General features: G+C 37.4%; 1 protein-coding gene across 1 annotated transcript in view; it reads right to left on the bottom strand.

Annotated features, from left to right (window-relative positions):
- Positions 1 to 15,490: 15,490 nt before the first annotated feature.
- TACR3 (tachykinin receptor 3) overlaps positions 15,491 to 18,659 on the bottom strand; it is a 61,639-nt gene continuing 58,470 nt past the window's right edge. Inside the window, exons 4-5 of the mRNA XM_027102818.1 lie at positions 17,939 to 18,135; positions 15,491 to 16,511 (exon numbers count right to left, since the gene is read on the bottom strand). Coding sequence (XP_026958619.1) covers positions 16,199 to 16,511; positions 17,939 to 18,135 — 510 coding nt within the window. The 3' untranslated portion in view covers positions 15,491 to 16,198. The remainder of the gene's footprint in view (positions 16,512 to 17,938; positions 18,136 to 18,659) is intronic.

Consider the following 18,659-nt stretch of genomic DNA (forward strand, 5'->3'; position numbering starts at 1 on the left):
TTTTATTTTTGGTGGTGAGCTATTGGACTTGAGATAGTCTTATAACATAAAATAGAACACCTTCTGTCATCATATAGTACATCATATGTTATATGTTGGAGATGGTGTGAAGGAGAATAATTTGGGGGAAAATGCTCAACATCTGACACATGCTCGGTTTAAGTGTTATATATAAAACCATAGAGACAACCATGTTTCATGATAAAATTAATTTCCTTATTAACAAATTTTGTTAAATACATATTATGATTATTTCTCAATAATGTGAAATACATAGCATTTGCAGCTCAAAAGAGTGAGGCAAGTTAAATTGTCTTTCAGCTTTTTAAAACTGTGTGTTAATTTGCTTCACTCTTGTGTTCCCAAGCATCTATATAAATTTTCAGTGTGGCACTACAGCACTATGACTTTTGTATATTTCTACACAATTGTACTGAGGCTTAAACATAGTTTGAGAGACATGATTTAAAATAAACAAGATTACAATTCAGTCACATAAAGTGTAAAGGGAGCACTGCCTCTCTTACATGCTTCTTATTTACAACTTACTTATTTTGCTATAATTTGAAGAATAGATTTTAACTAGGAGCTGAGGAACTTATACAGTTTCCATTCAATCCTCTTTAAAAACACTGTCTAAAAACAACTGTCTAGTAATTGAGTAATCTGAGTGAATTAGAATTTTGTAATTCTGATTTTATTTCCTTCTTCTGTGTGTTGTCTCAAGATTTGTTAGAAGCTGACTGAAGAAGACCATGTCTATTTCATAACGGTTTTTATTATTATGTAGGTCCTACATTAATAGGAATTGTTTAGAAACATAAAACTCCTGATATCTGATTTAATTCCCAGGAAACCCCTGTGAAACAGTTATTATTCACATTCTACAGAAGAAAACTGAGATTCAGAAGGATCACACAGCTAGTGGGATTGGAACAATGGCCTGTATTAAGCCAAACTTTATGCTTTAACAACTGCTTTCCTTTGCTTCATTTATTTGTTCTTTTAACCGTTATCTATTAATTTCCCATTATGTATCAGGCAAGGCCCTGGATACTGAGATTATGGTGGTAAATAAGCCAGTCAAGGTACTTGCTCTCATCAGCTTCCAATCTGGTTCAGGAGACAGATGTCAAGTAAATGAGCAAATAAATAAACAAGTAAGATATCACATAGTAGATGTATGAAGAAAATTAAAATAAGGTGATATGGTGGAGACTGAGAGATCAGGGAATATAAGAAGAAATGTTTTAACTGAGATCTGATTGGCAATAATTAGCCAGCCATGACAAGGTCAGAAGGAAACTCTTTCCAGGCAGAAAGAACAACTAATTTTATTTATTTATTTATTTAGGCTGCGTTCGGTCTTCATTGCTGCACGTGGGCTTTCTCGGCGAGCGGGGACTACTCTTCATTGTGGTGTGCAGGCTTCTCATTGTGGTGACTTCTATTGTTGTGGAGCAGGGGCTGTAGGTGCACTGGCTTCAGTAGTTGCGGCATCTGAGCTCAGTAGTTGTGGCTCACAGGTTCTAGGGCACAGGCTCAGTAGTTGTGGCGCATGGGCTTAGTTGCTCTGTGGCATGTGGGATCTTCCTGGACCAGGGCTGGAACCCATGTCCCCTGCATTGGCAGGCGGATTCTTAACCACTGTGCCACCAGGGGAGCCCAGAATAACTAATTTAAAAGCCCCAAAGCAAGAATTCTAGGGAGAGATGAAGAATTTAGTTCTGTGGTTGAAAGAGCGTGGGTGATGCATAACATAAGACAAGATGAATCAAGGAGACGAGCAGAATCAAATAATTTAAGACTTTGTTAAGCCAGGAAAGAATTTATATTTTGTTTTAAGTGTGATGGAAAACTACTAGAACTTTTTTAAACTGGCTATTGTGTGAATAATGAATTTTTCATAGTAAGAGTAAAGGCTAGGAGTCCAGATAGGGGGTCATTGTGGTGATATAGGTGAGAGATAATATTAGCTAAATATAGGAGGTAATGCAGATGGAAAGAAACAGACAGTTTTGGGTTACATTTTTGAGGCAGAGTTGACAGGACTTTCAAACTGATTAAATGTGGGTAAGAGGGAAAGAAAAGAGTAAAAGATAGCTTACTGACTTAAGCAACTTGCTGGATGGTAGCACTATATATTGAAATATAGATCAGAAGGAGTTAGTTTCGGGGGTATTATGATGACTGCCTATTCATCCCGTGGCTGAAGGAGAGATCCTATGCCCTAAATCATAGAAGGTGGTCAAATACACAACACTGACACTAGACAGATGAGATCGACAATTTATTAGTCATATATTCTCACAGCCCAGGGGAAGAGGATAGCACATGCCATGCCAGGCCTAACAGGTGTTTCAGTCAGGGGCACAGTGAACCAGAAGGGGCTGTGGAAGGCAGGTCTTGTAGTAACAGGAGGGTCAATTGCCCCCTGGTTCCTGCAGGAGGATATGATTGCTTGCTTAAATAATTTCATGGGTTGGCAGCCAGGTGAATTTGTTAGCTTGAGGGGACCAGGTTGTGGCAGCTAGTTCAGCTGATAGGGAACTAGTCAGGTGGGTAACATTTTCCACTGGGTAGGAGCATTTCTGGCAAGAGCAGGGAACTCACAGCTAGACCTTTTGGCCCTGTGAAACTCAAAGATGTCAAGGCAGCACTTGAAATGTTAGATCTTATAATACAGCAGGGAAGTCACGTTCCCTTTGGTCATATTTTTTTTTTTTTTGCGGTACGCGGGCCTCTCACTGTTGTGGCCTCTCCCGTTGTGGAGCACAGGCTCTGGACGCGCAGGTTCAGTGACCATGGCTCGTGGGGCCAGCTGCTCCGCAGCATGTGGGATCTTCCCGGACCGAGGCACGAACCCGTGTCCCCTGCATCGGCAGGCGGACTCTCAACCAATGCGCCACCAGGGAAGCCCGTGGTCATATTATTTTTAAGATGCTTGTGTGAAGATTTCCGTCAAAGTGTAGATGTCAAATTGTATATACATATCTAGAACTATGAGAGGTCAAAGTTGGAAGTAATGATTTAGGAGATACGGGTATTTAAAGTGATGGGTCTGGATGGGAGAGTATATTGATGGGGAAGAGAAGGGGGCCCAGGACTTAGTTTTGGATACATTTCCACACTGAGGGAAGGAGCGTCGAGTAGACTAGGAAGAGTAGCTGGTGAGATAGAAAGAAAACCAGGAGGCTGAAGTTTCTTGATCCAAGAGAAGCATTCCAAGAAGGAAGAGATCTCTGTGACAAACACTCCTGAGTTGTCTTGTTTGTAGTGAGGTTATCATGTTTTAAATCCAGTGATTACTTATCGTACAAGACAACTCAGGAGCGTTTGTCACAGAGATCCGTTCCTTCTTGGAATATGACGAGGGTCTCTGTGGAGTTGTGGGAAATGGAGAGGACATTGGATATTCTTTGTTGGTCCTCACTTAGAGTTTAGTGAAACTGGTAATGTCTACTGTTCTCTAGCCTCTAGTTATTGTTTAACGTTGACAACAGCAACAAATTCCCTGTGGAATCTAAGGCACACAGATACAGTAAATAAGCATGGAGTTTCCTTCCATAGGAAGTTAGTCTCATCTCTCTTTCAGAGATCGATGTACGAATTTGTGGGTTGGGTCTTATCTTATAAGGTAAGTATTTATCACCTGAGAAGTCACAACAGGCAGAGGTATAGCAGCCAGCACATGGTCTTGCTTTCCTTTCATGTCATACTCCCTCAATGTTTACTCTGGAGCCTTGATAACCTTCTTTTAGTTTCACAAGCAAGACAAGTTCCTGCTTCAGAGTGTTTGTATACACTTTTTTCTCTGCTTGAAAAAAGAATCTCCCATTTCTTCTGGATAATCTCAATAGGATCACCTTAGGTTTCTGTTTAAATGTCTCCTTTTTGGGAATCCTCCCGCCCCTCTCAAATGAGGTTTCTCTGCTATGCATTCTCACTGTGAATTTTTCCTTCACAACTCTTCCATGGTAATAATTAAATTGCATATCCATGTAACTATTTGAGTACTATCTCCTCCACTTGACTCTAAGTTCTATGATGTCCTAGTTTCTGTTTTGTTCTTAATGATATTTCAAGTGCTTGGCACAAGTGCTGGTATAATGTGAATGAAAAATACGTATTTTGATTATTGTCTTCTCAGTCTTAAGTGGAAATGGAAGAGATTCATTCAACAGTAAGGATAGGGACAAAACCCATTCTAAATATTTTTTTCATTTCACCTTATGCCTAGAATAGCTTTTTAAAAAATTGAAGTATAATTCACAACGTTGTGTTAGTTTCAAGTATACAGCAAAGTGATTCAGTTGTATGTATACATCTATTCTTTTTCAGATTCTATTCCATTATATGTTATTACAAGACATTGAGTATAGTTCCCTGTGCTATACAGTAGGTCCTTGTTGTTTATCTACTTTATATATAGTAGTGTATATATGTTAATCCCAAACTCCTAATTTTAGGATAGTTTACTGGAATATTTTATTGAAAATATTAATATGTACTGCTGAACTTCCATGTTGAACTTCACCCTTTAAAAAATCTATTTAAAGTTTGAACTGTAATATTGAATTAAAAAATAATAATTCCAAGGAAGACTACCCTAGTTAATATAGTCCTTTATCACAGTTATTTTATCTATCTATCTATCTCCCATCTCTCTGTCTTTGTAGCTATTTTTATATTGCATCTATCTGCTAAATATTAATAACTGACAAATATAGGGAAATTTTATTGGTGATGGAATAGTGTCTCAGAATTATTTTTTTTGTTATTCCATGGACATGAGTATTAGTAATCTACTCTTGAGCAGTAGAAAAGGTTCTGAGGAAAGGCACTTTGACCCTGGGTCCATTACCTTTACTCCATACATGGTCCTTACTCCAAATTTAACTCATTCTGAGCTTGATGTCATTCCATTCTTGATCTCTGTACCTTTATTGCCTCCACCTTAAGCCCTTTATCTCTTTATTCATACCTGACTCTCATCTTTTCCTTCATTTCATCCCTGACCTTAAGTAGTTAGTCTCAGACATGGAGTAAGCACATCTGTTTTAGATATTAAATGGCAATAAAAAGAAAGCTGAATATTTTATATTAAAGTCTTCCTGAAACAAAAATGATTGTGTTAATGTTGTTGGGTTAAAATAAAATGTTATGTATCCAATAGCTCCAACAACTTGTACAAATAGTGTAAAATAATTAAAACTTTTTTCATTACTTGTATTGATTTAGGAAATACACTGTACACTGAGTTTGATCCGAAACGTTACAGACAGGAAATGCCTTGATCATTTGTAATCAGATTGGTGTCCGTTCTTATAACTTTGATGCATGGTTGGAAGAACCTAAGGAGGATGTGAGGAGGGTGCTTTGTGTGAATCTAAATTGATGTTATAAAAGGTAACTGGCTCTGCCTGGCAGAAGTAATTTATTATTTGACATTGTCAAGCCTCAAGATAATTTTAGTGTTGCCTAATGATGTACCATTAGCTTTTTTTACTTTTAACTTTGACAATAATTTAGCAGTTAGTGGGGAAAAATGTGGATTTTTTAGTCTTCTTGGCCCTTACACTCTGTTCTCTATGCATGACTTTTTCTTCTCTTTGGAAAAGAGATTTATCCTTTGGGATTCAGTTCAAGCCCCACTTCTCCTGTGAAAGTTATTCTCTATACATTTCTTTTTTCCTCCCAATTTTCCCTGGCAGACAGAGGTGCTCTCCCCAGTCTGTTCCCAAGGCACCTTATACATATATTCTTTAATCATTTGCTATATTGTAGTGAAATTATTTGTTCACAAATGTAACTGGGGCTCAGCATTTTGAGGATTCAACAAGATAGATTCAAAGGAATAGATGCTATATTCATCAACAGTGCCTTAGTCATAGATGAGAATTGTCCAAGGAAAAACATATAGAGAAAACTAGTAAAAGAAAATGACTATATTATAACCCTTGTCCAGATTCCATGCTCAATCAATTTCCTGAATAATTGTTTCTCCATGTAGGAAGCTAATATGCTAGTTAGCCAATATTATGATATCTTCTCCAGTTGCCTGTGAGATTTACTAATATTACTTAACTAATCTGATTTAGAGTCAACTCTGGGACACCACAGGCTTAGAATAAGAACCAGGACTGACATTTATTCCTTGGAATAACTAGACTTCAGAAGATGTCTCTCCATCTAACTGGTCATGATCTTCTCTGAAAATACTACACGTTTTGGTGTTTGGTGGTAGTAGTTCATCTACTTCGAAACCACCAAATGCAATGTATACTATCCACACTTTAAAGATTACAATATCGAATGTGTCAGGATTTTTTGTTTCCTAAGATTGTATCATCATCAGAGACAGACATACATAGCCTTTACTGTACCAGGTTTATGTGGCTGGATCTCACAAACTACTAGTCAAAGGTGTAGGTAGCTTCTGGAGTCAGATTCCCTGGGCTCAAAGCTTACTTTCACCAACAGCAAGCTGCGTAATTTGGGGAAGATTGCTTAAATATCTGTGTTTTAATTTCTTTACTAAATTAATGAATAAATATGGGGATAATATTCTACTTCATAAGGCTGTGTAAAAAATTAATAAGCTATGCATGATTTAAAAATACAGTCTAAGTATTTGGTAATAGAGGGTGAAGCTGATTGAAGATGATGATGAATATTATCTGCTGAAATAAATGTTAACTTTAAAACATTTTTTACTAAATTGAACACAATTTTCTCTTGCCTTCACACAAATGTTTTCTGTTGAAAACAGACAAAATAAACTGAGTAATTTCTAAGTCTACATGGCAAGGAAATCCTTATGTCCTTGGTATAATATTATGGGCTATTGTGAATGTTCTATGCCCTAATAGTCTGTATACACTCACATTTTCTGAGGGTGTTCAAAATGATAAAATGAAAGATTATGGTTGTCTCAACTCTAATCTGAACAATGAAATTTCATATGATCACTGAGGGAGGGGTATTAGCAAAGCAATTATATAATGTTTAGATAATTTTTAGCTGCTTTCATCTCTATCCATACAGGGCTATCCTTAATAGTCTGCTCTTCTGTTATCATATGAGGTAGGTGGACTACATTTTAAACTTGACCATGATCTTCATGGACTCTGACAGGCATAAAAGTGAAATGGTTGATTCATGTTTGCTGGAGTTCCTTTGATTCCTGAGAGAAACCACGAGGTGAAATCTAAGAGAAGTTAAGCCATAGAGAGGAAGCAGCTATCTCTTTGAACTTGAGATGGGCTGATAGGTTTTTCAGCCTGAAGAGAACAGCTAGCATGTGTACTTTAGTTGTCATACTCAGGGTCAAAAGAACTTTCAAAGCTGTTGCTTGATTTTGGCTCACTATGAATCTGGAGCTCCAAGTCTGAAAGGAGGTTTCCCATAATCCAAGGACAGAGAAGGATACTTCCTATAAAATCCTTCTTGTATTCATACCTACAAAACCTAAAAACAAAACTTTCTGAAATATTTAAATCTTCTATATTAAAGGTTTTGTTCTTCAACAGTTAGACAAGATGTTAAAACATTTGTTAATAACCTAAGAAAGTACAGTACCTTTCAGTATGTACGTGTAAGTGATCGAATTGCAGAACAGAATATTAAAGGAAAACTTCTGCATAGTTGGTGAAAAATAAGTATAATTATTAATTATTTCGTATGCTCATACTCTTAAGGAGTATTTTTACTTATTTTGTGTTTTAACATCCATAGTCAATAGTAAAGGAAGCTAACAATATCTCATTTTTCCATTTGATTCTATACATATGTTTGTGATGCATGTGTTTTCAGATGACAGCCATTAAAATCAGATACTGAAATACTCCACTGCCAGGAACACACAATACTTTTCCTCTAGAAATCCATCATTGCAAGAACCAGTGCCTGCTGTGTGCTTCTATTCTTCCCTTTTTTGAATTTAAGTTTGTAGTTATATTTATTCTGTCCCTTCTCCACCACTGTGTGTTGGATGTGGGGTGGGACAAATGGCTTGTCATTTTAGATTGTAGATCACAGTACCAGGAATAACCCCATGCAGGTCAGATGAAGAGGGCTACACACCACCTGGATATCCTGATCTTTGAGCTGGATGCAGTAACTGGGTGCCACTTCGTGAGGTCTGCAATGGGGTGTGTGGGGAGTACATTCTGTGTTGAGCACAAATAGTGCTCATAGACATTTAGTGGTCAGATGGGTCATCTGTGTCTGCCCACTATACATATTCTATACATATTTTTCTATACATATATATTTATCTCTTTTGACAGTGCACATTCTTTCTAGTGAAAGGCCACAGGTCCTCTGGGGAAAACCTTGAAGGGATACTTATAATGTATACTTGTGGTTGTGTTGCAAGGTTCTTCCTCAAGGGAAACTGTTTTCCTCTTTCAATGAACTATGAACATAACCGATGTTGTAATTCTGCAACCCACACAGTTAAATTTTAGGAGTAATTTTTAGTCATATCTGCTCTGTGGTTGCCTAAAATAAGAGGTTATTTTAGGGCCCTCTTATAAAACCGATGGTCTTCCAATAATTACTTGTGATAAAAGTTTAAAGGCCTAAGCTCATCATTTTCTCTGTGTATGTTTTCTAGTATATATATTATTAGAAATACTACTACCTCCCCTCCTCAGTCATTGTAGTTAATAATCCCACAATAAATAAGTACAGCTGCCATTCAACTTCCCAAAGTCTTGCCTTCAGTAGGCCTTTCATCCCAAGTAACCAAAGGTGATAATTTAATCACAATGACATTGCATGCCATTGATTATTAATGCCCAATTTTCCATTGATTGGGGGTTCAGATGGTATTCGAGATCAAAGACATAATTAAACTAAGCCAGAATCCAAGAAGCCCAGTAAGGAAAAGGTAAATCACATTAGGTATTTCAAGCAGAGGTTTTAGTTCCATAGATGTTAGAAGTCTGAAAGAGCAAAAATCAGGTTTTGATACAATGCAGAAATACATACTTGCTGTGGAATCTTGGAATACAAAAAAGTAAGAGGAGATATTGCTGGACTCTGAGAACTCAGAAGAGTGACCTCAGTGGGCTGGTGCTTGGGACTCTGTGAAAATGTCATAGACCTTCTGGTGAGGGAATGTGGTGTGGTTGGTATCTGATCATTAAAGGGGCACAGTACAGTTGCTACTGTTATCTTGGAGGGTGCATGGAAAGCTAGTGCTGGGGGTGTTGAAGAAGGTAGAGATTTGCTGCTGCTGGAATACCACTGACCAGAATTCCTCTCCTTCTACAGTCTGAGTTCCTTCTAATGACTCCCATTACAGAACCTAACAGAAAATCAGGCAATAAGGGAGTCTGGAGAGTGTATTTTACAAAATACCAGCCCTGGCATCACAGTGAAGAGTGTACACAGGGGGCGTGATGGTATGAGACAGTAGGAAAATGTCATCTGACATACTCTGGCATTGAGAAATGATGGCTTTATGAAGAACTTCAATCTCCACTATACCTTTCATCAAAACTTTTTTATTCACTCATTCATTTAATGATTATTTAATGAGCCCATTCCCTAGTAGAACTTGTACATCTATTCAGGGGAGTAGATACTAAATATAATGAATAAGTTATATGGTATTCTAAAAAATGATTAATGCTGTGAAAAAATAAAGGGCAAGATGGAAAATTGGGAGGAATAGTTTGGGGTGGGGGTAAGGATTTGCTATTTTAAATAAAGTAATCAGTATTAGCCTCACTGGGCAAAGATTTGAAGAAAATGATGGAGTTTGTCATGCAGTTATCTCGGTGGACAACATTCTAGACAAAAGAGATAGCCAGTTCCAGAGTCCTGAGGTTGTAGCATGCTTGGCATATGCTAAGAAAGAAGTCGATGTAGATGGATCCGTGGATCTCAGTGAGCATGGAAGAGAAAAGCAGAAAAACTAAGAAGGGCCACATCACTAGGCCGTTGTAAGGATTTTGGCTTTTATTCTGAGTGAAATGGGAAGCCATGAGAGGGTTTTAAGCAGAGGTGAGAGATGATGTGATGCAGTTTTAAAAGAATCTCTCTGGTTGCTTTCTTGAGAATAAACTTTAAGGAGAGCATGGGGTGGAGGCTATTGCAATAATCCAGGCAGGAAATGATGGCAACTTGGACCATGTTTGTAGCAGTTGATACAGTGTGAGTCAGTAGAACATTGGATATCTTTTAAGAGCTTAGAGGATTTCCCAGTGCTTTAGATGGGTGGTGAGCTGGTGAAGATCCCTTGCTCTTTTCTCTCCTTCCTGCTTCTTCAATGAGTTGGTAGGTTAGGTTAGGGAATGCTTGTATCTAAATGGGGTTGAGGGACTGAATCAAATAAGATGTCCTTGCAGCTGGTGGAAATGGAGAGTCAGTGTGGGTCATTGCTGCCACCTGACCTGGAATTGTCCCTGAGCACTCTTCCTCAGAGCATGGGGGAGGAGGCCCTGAGAGAGCAGTCAGTGATGCTGCCAAGGAAACCAGAAAGAAAAATTTCTGCTTTTCCTCCGTCATCTATTATCTTCTGAAGTTCAACATTTTTATTCTTCAACCTAAAATGGCTGCACCTTTCCTAAGAAGTGAGTTTAGTTTCACATGTCTGAAGCTACTCCTTCTCTTAATTGGCCATTTCTAACCCTTCACCCGTAAAGCTTTCCCTGCTCAGGGCCCATGGCCAGATGGCAAATTTCCAGAACATTTATGTAATCCCTGATCTCTTGTGGGGACTCTGAAAACAGCCCAGGGCTCAGGGATAGGAGACTATAGGCTCCTTATGCCCCTCAAAGAGCTTCGGATGGGGGCAGAATCATATGGGCAACAAGGATTTCTTTAATCCCCCCATGCACACAATGATACTAATGATGATTTTGAACATTTATGTAATGTTTGCCTCTGCCTTATTCATGCAGTAGTTTATTCAATCCTCACATTAGCACTTTGAAGAAATTATTATTTTCTCTTTTTTTATTGATGAGTTAAGTGAAGCTCAGTGCAGAGAATCACTTGCCCCAGGTCCCCCAGCTAGCAGATGGTGGGGCTTGGATTTAAACTGGAGTCTGTCAGTTGTTATAGCTCTGATGCCATGGCTCTAAGATGCTCTGCTCTATACTCAGCTACATGCACTTTTCAGTCTGTGTTCCAATTAACCTGCTGCTGCTAACTACTCAGAATATTCTTCTGCAGTTTGCTACCTTTGCTCCCCATAGATCCTTTTTCCGAATCAAGGTAATTTAGGAAAGATAGACATTTTTATGAAGAAAAATAAAGGAGGAAGCACAATATAGTTTTGAGGGATGGTTAGGTGAGTGTGTTTAGACAAGGTAGGATGTTCCATAACATATGTTTTGGAACATATGTTCCAGTAGGAAAATATTGACTGCTTTTATTTTTAATATTATTTTTAATGCTTTTAAAGGAAAATAAAAAAGAAATCAAATCTGTTACATATTACCACATATACAAAGGGTAATGAATGTATTAAATCTACTCAGTATAATTATCACAACCTGAAAATACTTTATTCACTAGCTACAAACCTTATATACATTTATTTCTTATGTACAAGCTGTTTTACAACACACAGTTACTGAACTTGTTCAGAACTATTGGACGTTATTCTCCATTCCTGCTTGGCCTGAAGGAAAATATTACAACCTGGCCAGTGTCATGCTTGGATTTTCTTAACTTTTGGCACACGGACAAAAATAAATGGGAACTCAAATTGTTACTGGTAAATGTGAGAAATTGTTATAATTTTCCTGCCTTTGTATTTGATGGAGTAAATTACCAGACACTAATCAGAAGTTTTCTGATGAAATTCTGCACTAACAAAAATCAAATTCAAATTCTGAGCTAGGCAGCATTGATTTTTCACATTTATTTTGTTCTTCTGAGGTATGATACTAAGCTTCTTGGCATTCTTCTGTGTGCATTGTAGGGGTGGAGTTCACTTTGAAATGCATAGGATCTCTGTTTATAAGAGACTGGCAGGATCTGGAAAAGAACATGAATTTGGCTGCTGGGTCAGAAATGTCATTGTCATGAAGTTGGGAGATAAAAAAAATGCAGCAGCATACTGAGCTTGCTAAAAAAAATAAAAGATGTTTGATCGGATTCTATAGTAATCATGTTTGCTTTAATTTTTTCCCATGCAGGGAATTTCAAAAACACTTTGTCCAGATGCAAAATAATGAAAATACAATGTTTATTATTTTTGTATTTAAAAACAGTATTTAAAATGATGCAAGGTTTTTTGAGTCTTTTAGAATTCTCTCAAAATAGTTTGTATTTTTCTGCTGTTGATCTAAGTACAAAAACACCTAGGATGTTTTGACCATCTGCCTGGTATTTCCAGCCACTGTTTGCCTACAAACAGTGAAGAAGATTCACAGTGAACTTGAACATCAGAGGGTAGAGTGAATTTTGGAGGCAAATTCTTCCAAACCCTGACAAATATGAAAATACTGGCATAGCTTTATTTAACATGACTCCTACTAAAGCTGGTTTCCATGTGTATTATTCTACAGTTCTCAGTGTCAAAATTCAGACAAAAGGACTAAAATCTTATCTCTTTCATTTTTTCATATTGTATTCATTCATTTTATTATTATTACTTTTCAAATTTTTGAACCTAAAATATTCTGCTTCATGAGGTCTTGGTTTAAGAGTCATGAGTATTAACTAAATGATGTCAGTTTTCCCTAAAACGTATTAAAGATACTCTCTGGAACTCAGGTATTTGCATCATGCCAGAAGGATGATACTTGGCAAGCAAAGCAACAACAACAAAAAGAATACAAACAAAACAGCTGATTGGAGCAATATTTTTCCTTAGATGTCCTGCTAAATTATACTGAGTTTCCGTAATGTGTGAAGGCAGGAGTTATGTTTTTCAGGTGTATTAAAGTATTTTTTTTAACATCGTTATTGGAGTATAATTGCTTTACAATGGTTGTTAGTTTCTGCTGTATAACAAAGTGAATCGGCTATATGCATACATATATCCCCATATCTCCTCCCTCTTGCGTCTCCCTCCCACCCTCCCTATCCCACCCCTCTAGGTGGTCACAAACCACCGAGCTGATCTCCCTGTGCTATGCAGCTGCTTCCCACTAGCTATCTGTTTTACATTTGGTAGTGTATATATGTCAATGCTACTCTCTCACTTCATCCCAGCTTACCCTTCCCCCTGCCTGTGTCCTCAAGTCCATTCTCGACGTCTGCGTCTTTATTCCTGTCCTAAAAGACAACCCTCAGAATGGGAGAAAATATTTGCAAATGAAGCAACTGACAAAGGATTAATCTCCAAATTTTACAAGCAGCTCATGCAGCTCAATATCAAAAAAAACAAACAACCCAATCCAAAAATGGGCAGAAGACCTAAATAGACATTTCTCCAAAGAAGATATACAGACTGCCAACAAACACATGAAAGAATGCTCAACATCACTAATCATTAGAGAAATGCAAATCAAAACTACAATGAGGTTATAACCTCACACCAATCAGAATGGCAATGTCAAAAAATCTACAAACAATAAATGCTGGAAAGGGTGTAGAGAAAAGGGAACCCTCTTGCACTGTTGGTGGGAGTGTAAATTGATATGGCCACTATGGAGAACAGTATGGAGGTTCCTTAAAAAACTAAAAATAGAACTACCATACGACCCAGTATTAATGTATTTTGGTGAGGGATGATTACATTGATTTTGGGGGCCAGACTTCATATTCCTATTCTACAGCTGAATATGGTCCCATGTATCTAGAACGTTCATTAATGCTAGTCCCACAATCATTTATAAATTTAAGAAGAAGAAATGTTTGCTTTAAAATATTAGGCTTTTTCTTGACACTTTCACATTATATGATAAGCATTTACATATTTTGGAATGAACACTTAAAAACATATTCAACGATTAGGTAGTAAATGATAATACATTTGCTTATCTAAAGCATGCATACAAGCTTCACAGGCTTTATTGCACTGTTTGTGGCAACTCTGTAAAGGCCGCTACTATTTCAGCGTTCAATTTTGAATTTAATTCTTTGAAGTTCTTACATACATTAAACAGACTGTATGTGTCTGCACACTTGCATGTGTGTGTATGTATGTATGTGCATCTACTTGTTTGTTGGTGTAATCAGAAGAAATTCAGCTTAAACACATATGATGAGGGGTGTGTAGACTTTTTTAACACCTTGTAACAATTTAAATATTTCTGACTTCAGGTCCAAAACAGGGGGTAGGATTGGAAAATTTGATGTTGTTGGAGCAATAGACCGTGATATTCTCTTGAAATAATTGCTTTTATCTTGTACTTAAAAAAAAATAGGAGGTTCTGTATTGATGGAGGCATAAAAATCCAGGAAAGTGTTATAGGTAATTATTCTAGCTGGATAGCTTTAAAAATCTGACTATTTTAAAGGAGAAGTCTGTACTATACAACCACATTCTCAGGAGGTTTCTGCTTTCTTGAGCAGGAGTGACAGTATCCCTAATTCAAGAAAAGATGGTTTATAAGCACTGAGGTCTGGAAGATAAATTCTACGCTTAATGGTGTACCTTGTTTTGTTATGGATTTCAGAAATGGGTCAGTATATTTTTGCTTGTAGTAAAACAGATGCTTCTTTAGGACCATTAGCTCATTTCTTTCTGGAGGAATTTCTGAATTATCTAAGCAGACAAAAGGAAGGCTCTCTCTGTGGAAAGGTGTATATGATTCTCGTTCACCTGGTACTATTTCACATTTATCCAAGTTTGGTCCAGCTTTCTACTCTAACAGTTGATTCAGCTTTCTACATCTTACTTGATTTACCTATAGGCACTAATATACATATAGGCAGTACATAAACTTTTTGTCCTAAGGCTTTGCATCTGAATATATTTTCTGATACTTTCCCCTAGTCCTTACTCTTTTTTCAGTGGGGGAAGGGGAGAGAATAAGGGCACTGTACAAGTATTAAGTTGACATCCACCTTAAACTTTTTCCTGGGGTTATGGAGGAGAGACACGTTTCCCTTTGGAGCTAGTAGATGTTCTTGTCCGCTGTCATAACTATGAATTACTATCTTTAATTCTTGCCTAAAAGTTGGTAGTCAGGGGCTTCCCTGGTGGCGCAGTGGTTAAGAGTCCGCCTGCCGATGCCGGGGACACGGGTTCGTGCCCCGGTCCGTGAAGACCCCACATGCCGCGGAGCGGCTGGGCCCGTGATCCATGGCCGCTGAACCTGCGCGTCCGGAGCCTGTGCTCCGCAATGGGAGAGGCCGCAACAGTGAGAGGCCTGTGTACCACACACACACACAAAAAATTGGTAGTCAGAGATTCTTCCCTTCTCCATTAGAAGGCATCTTTAGTGTTTTGTAATCTACCTATCTTTTAAAATTTTTAAAAAATATTTGTGAAAAATAAAATAGGGAGGATCAGAAGGATTTGCTTTGTCATTTTAAGGCCCTAACTTTGTTTCTTAGCTTTTGGCGCTTTAATATATGTAATGGTCAAAAAGTAAATAATTATTTTTTTTTCTTTTGAAGCCACTTTCCCAGATAAAAATGTAAAGAAAATAATATGTACAGATGCCTAATAATTTGATTAGATTTCTTTTTCAGTTACATTTCTTGGAGAAAATCTTTAAATCTCAAAAAAATTTTATTCCACGGAATTAGTTCTCTTTTGCAAAGATTTTCATTAACTTTTACTCCTGGAGGTTAATTTTCCATCATTCTAGTGGTAAAATCAGTCATATAACTTTTTTTCTGTTTTATAGCTATAGATGAAAACATATCATTTTATATAGGTTTTGTTTTAATTCATTCACAGAATTATATTTTAAAGGTTCTTTAATCTTTTGGGAAAATCATATGTCACCTTAGGGTCACAAATGTATATTGCAGTTTTTCAGTGAGAAAAATGGAACATTCTACAAGTATTTTTCAGTATATTTTTCTGTTACATATAATAATTCAGTTTTCAAAGAATAAATTTAAAGGCTATTTTACTTTTGAGGGGGCAAATATCTGAATAGTGTCTGTTACACTTATATGCTATCTTTTTCAGTTGAAACATAGTTGCCTAAAAATTGCCCTTCTATTTTCAGAGAGTATGTAGGACAGGGCTGACCGACAATCAGGAGGGTGTGGGCCTATGGTGGCACCATGATGGCCTCACCCTACTCTTTCAGCTGAGGAAATGGATTTAGGAATATTCATCCACAGAAGTATAGGGTGAGCTTATGAAACTTGAAGTGGTGGAGGCAGATTTGGAATTCCGGCAGGAGCAGCCGTTGAAGCTTGGGTCTCTTGGAGGCACTCTCTTCTTCCGACTGGATTTGGTCTTATCCACATCATTGGGGTCAAACACCACTGTCATGGACTCCATCCTGGTAACAGTGTACAGGCTGCTTTGCCGAGTCGGGTAAAACCTGGTGGTCTTGAGCTCCAGCTCATCATAGCTAGAAACTTTGATGAAAGGACACCAGCGGAATGCTCTCTTGAAGCCAGCTCGAAATCTGAGGAGAAGCAGGCCATGGGAAGAAAAAGTCATGTTTTCAAGTGGAAATTTCCTTCAACTGGTGCAGAAAGCCCTACTTAATGCAGTTAAGCCAACTCAGTTTTTAAATTTAATTTTCTAGTCAAACTCTTAGTATTTATGCCACAGTATTGGTACTAGTCTTCTACGTTCTTCTTGTTTGAATTGAATCTTAATTTTCCACCAATGAGAAGCAAGTCATCATATAGTAAAAGCACAGTATCACTAATCAATATGCCAAAGAAAGAGTGTATGTTTCTTCAATAATTTTATACATTTACATAAGTGAATTAAGTTTGCTGGGTAAGGCACTTAAAAATGACATATTTCAAAATAGCTTCTTACAGAAATAATTACACATTTATAAAGTCTCATTTAATATTAAAATTAATTGCTTATCTGGATGGTTTTTATCTAATCATATATGAAAGTGCAAAATCCTTGGCTTTGTAAACCATTACATGAAGTTGATTAAAAACAGATGTACTGCTTATGGGGAGGTTTGAATTGATATATGGCTTATGCACTTACTGAAAAAAAGTAAGAATTTAGTAGTTTTTAAGAAACTTGAGGAACGGTGTGGTAGAGGTCCAACTGGAAAGCGAGCTTAGGATTTAGGTCATGTAGTTACTTCCATGAAATTCAGTTTCTGCTTGTGCTAAACCATATAGGTTTATTAAGGAAATTATTGACCCTATGAAACTTAACCCTTCTCCTCCATGTGCTGACCTTACAACTAAGGTGTTTTTTATCTGGAAACCACAGTTTACCTTTTTTTTCCCAGTCTTAAATTGAACTGTGAATATTTCTACTTTTCTTTCCAACTTCACTTTAAAAAATAGCGCCCCCCCCACCAGAGGCTGCACCCTGTCTAACTCGCTGACCTCATTATGCTGGAAGGAGGATTGTCATTCTTTTCCTTAGTGTTGCTTCTGTTGCTCTCACAACACCTTCTATTTTGAAGTCTATTTACAAGACATCCTTTTTAATAGAGTCCACTCACATATGCCATCATCTCTCCGTCTGTGCATTTCTACGATGTGCCTTCATTTCTTCGAGGACTTGAGCACATTTTCAACTCTCCTCCTTTAATTAATAACAGGGCATTTCTTTTTCTTTGGCAAGTATATTTCTAAAGGGTTTGGAGAGAGAATTTGGCCTATATAAAACCCACCCAGTTAGAATCCCTAAAAGCATTGTTTTGAGGAGGTAATTGTTAAGGTGAGCTATTTCATTAAATAGGGAGGAGTCTAGAAAAATATCTAGCTCTGTGCTCCTCTCAGTGAATTTTTCAATTTTCCCTTCCTTTTGAATTTTAAATGTGCATCAGGGAGCTGGAACAGCATTATATGCTTTCACTGAAGTCAGAAGTGAAAAGGAGCTTGCATTTGGTAATCTTGTGTTTACCTCTTATTCAGACAGCAGTAGATGATGGGGTTGTACATGGTTGAGCTCATTGCCAGCCAAAAGCTAGCCAGGTAGACCTGCTGAATATATTTCCACCTATTTAGTTGTTGATAGATTGCAGTGAGGATGAAGTAAATATGATAGGGCAGCCAGCAGATGGCAAATGTCACCACGACAATAATCATCATTTTTACAACCTGGGAAGACAGAAAGAGGTCATTTTTGGCAAATATAAAAGTCATTGTATCTATTAGTTCTAATAGCCTACTGCAAATCATATTTTTCTGCCAGTACAGTTAAATACATAGCATGCCTAAGAAATAGTCAATGTATTAAAAAATGGCAAGATAATATAAGGATAGTTACCTAAGGTAAGTTTCAAGAAAGCGTGCTTGTGTCACCTAGTGAATGGGTGGCAATCACTCAAACAGAACCAAATATATTTTAATTGGCTTGAAGAAAATACGTGTTTATAAAACATTTATAAAACATCAAAAAGCCTGGGGGAGAAAGAAGCAAGAGCTAGGATTTGGCTGTGCTAGCCTGAACTGTAAAACAGTGAAGACATTATACCTAGAGCACTGACTGTCGAGTCACAGTGGAGGTACATCAGGCTGTAGTGGCTGAGTGTGTTCTGCAGTATTTATTACAGCCTGAGTATAGGTTATGACTATTTAGATTTCTTTACTCTAATACCATTCTCACTGGGAAACCGTCTGAA

The sequence above is a fragment of the Aethalodelphis obliquidens genome, unplaced genomic scaffold, assembly GCF_003676395.1.
Source record: "Aethalodelphis obliquidens isolate GAN/ISIS:26980383/991018 unplaced genomic scaffold, ASM367639v1 scaffold6, whole genome shotgun sequence".
NCBI lineage: Eukaryota > Metazoa > Chordata > Mammalia > Artiodactyla > Delphinidae > Aethalodelphis > Aethalodelphis obliquidens.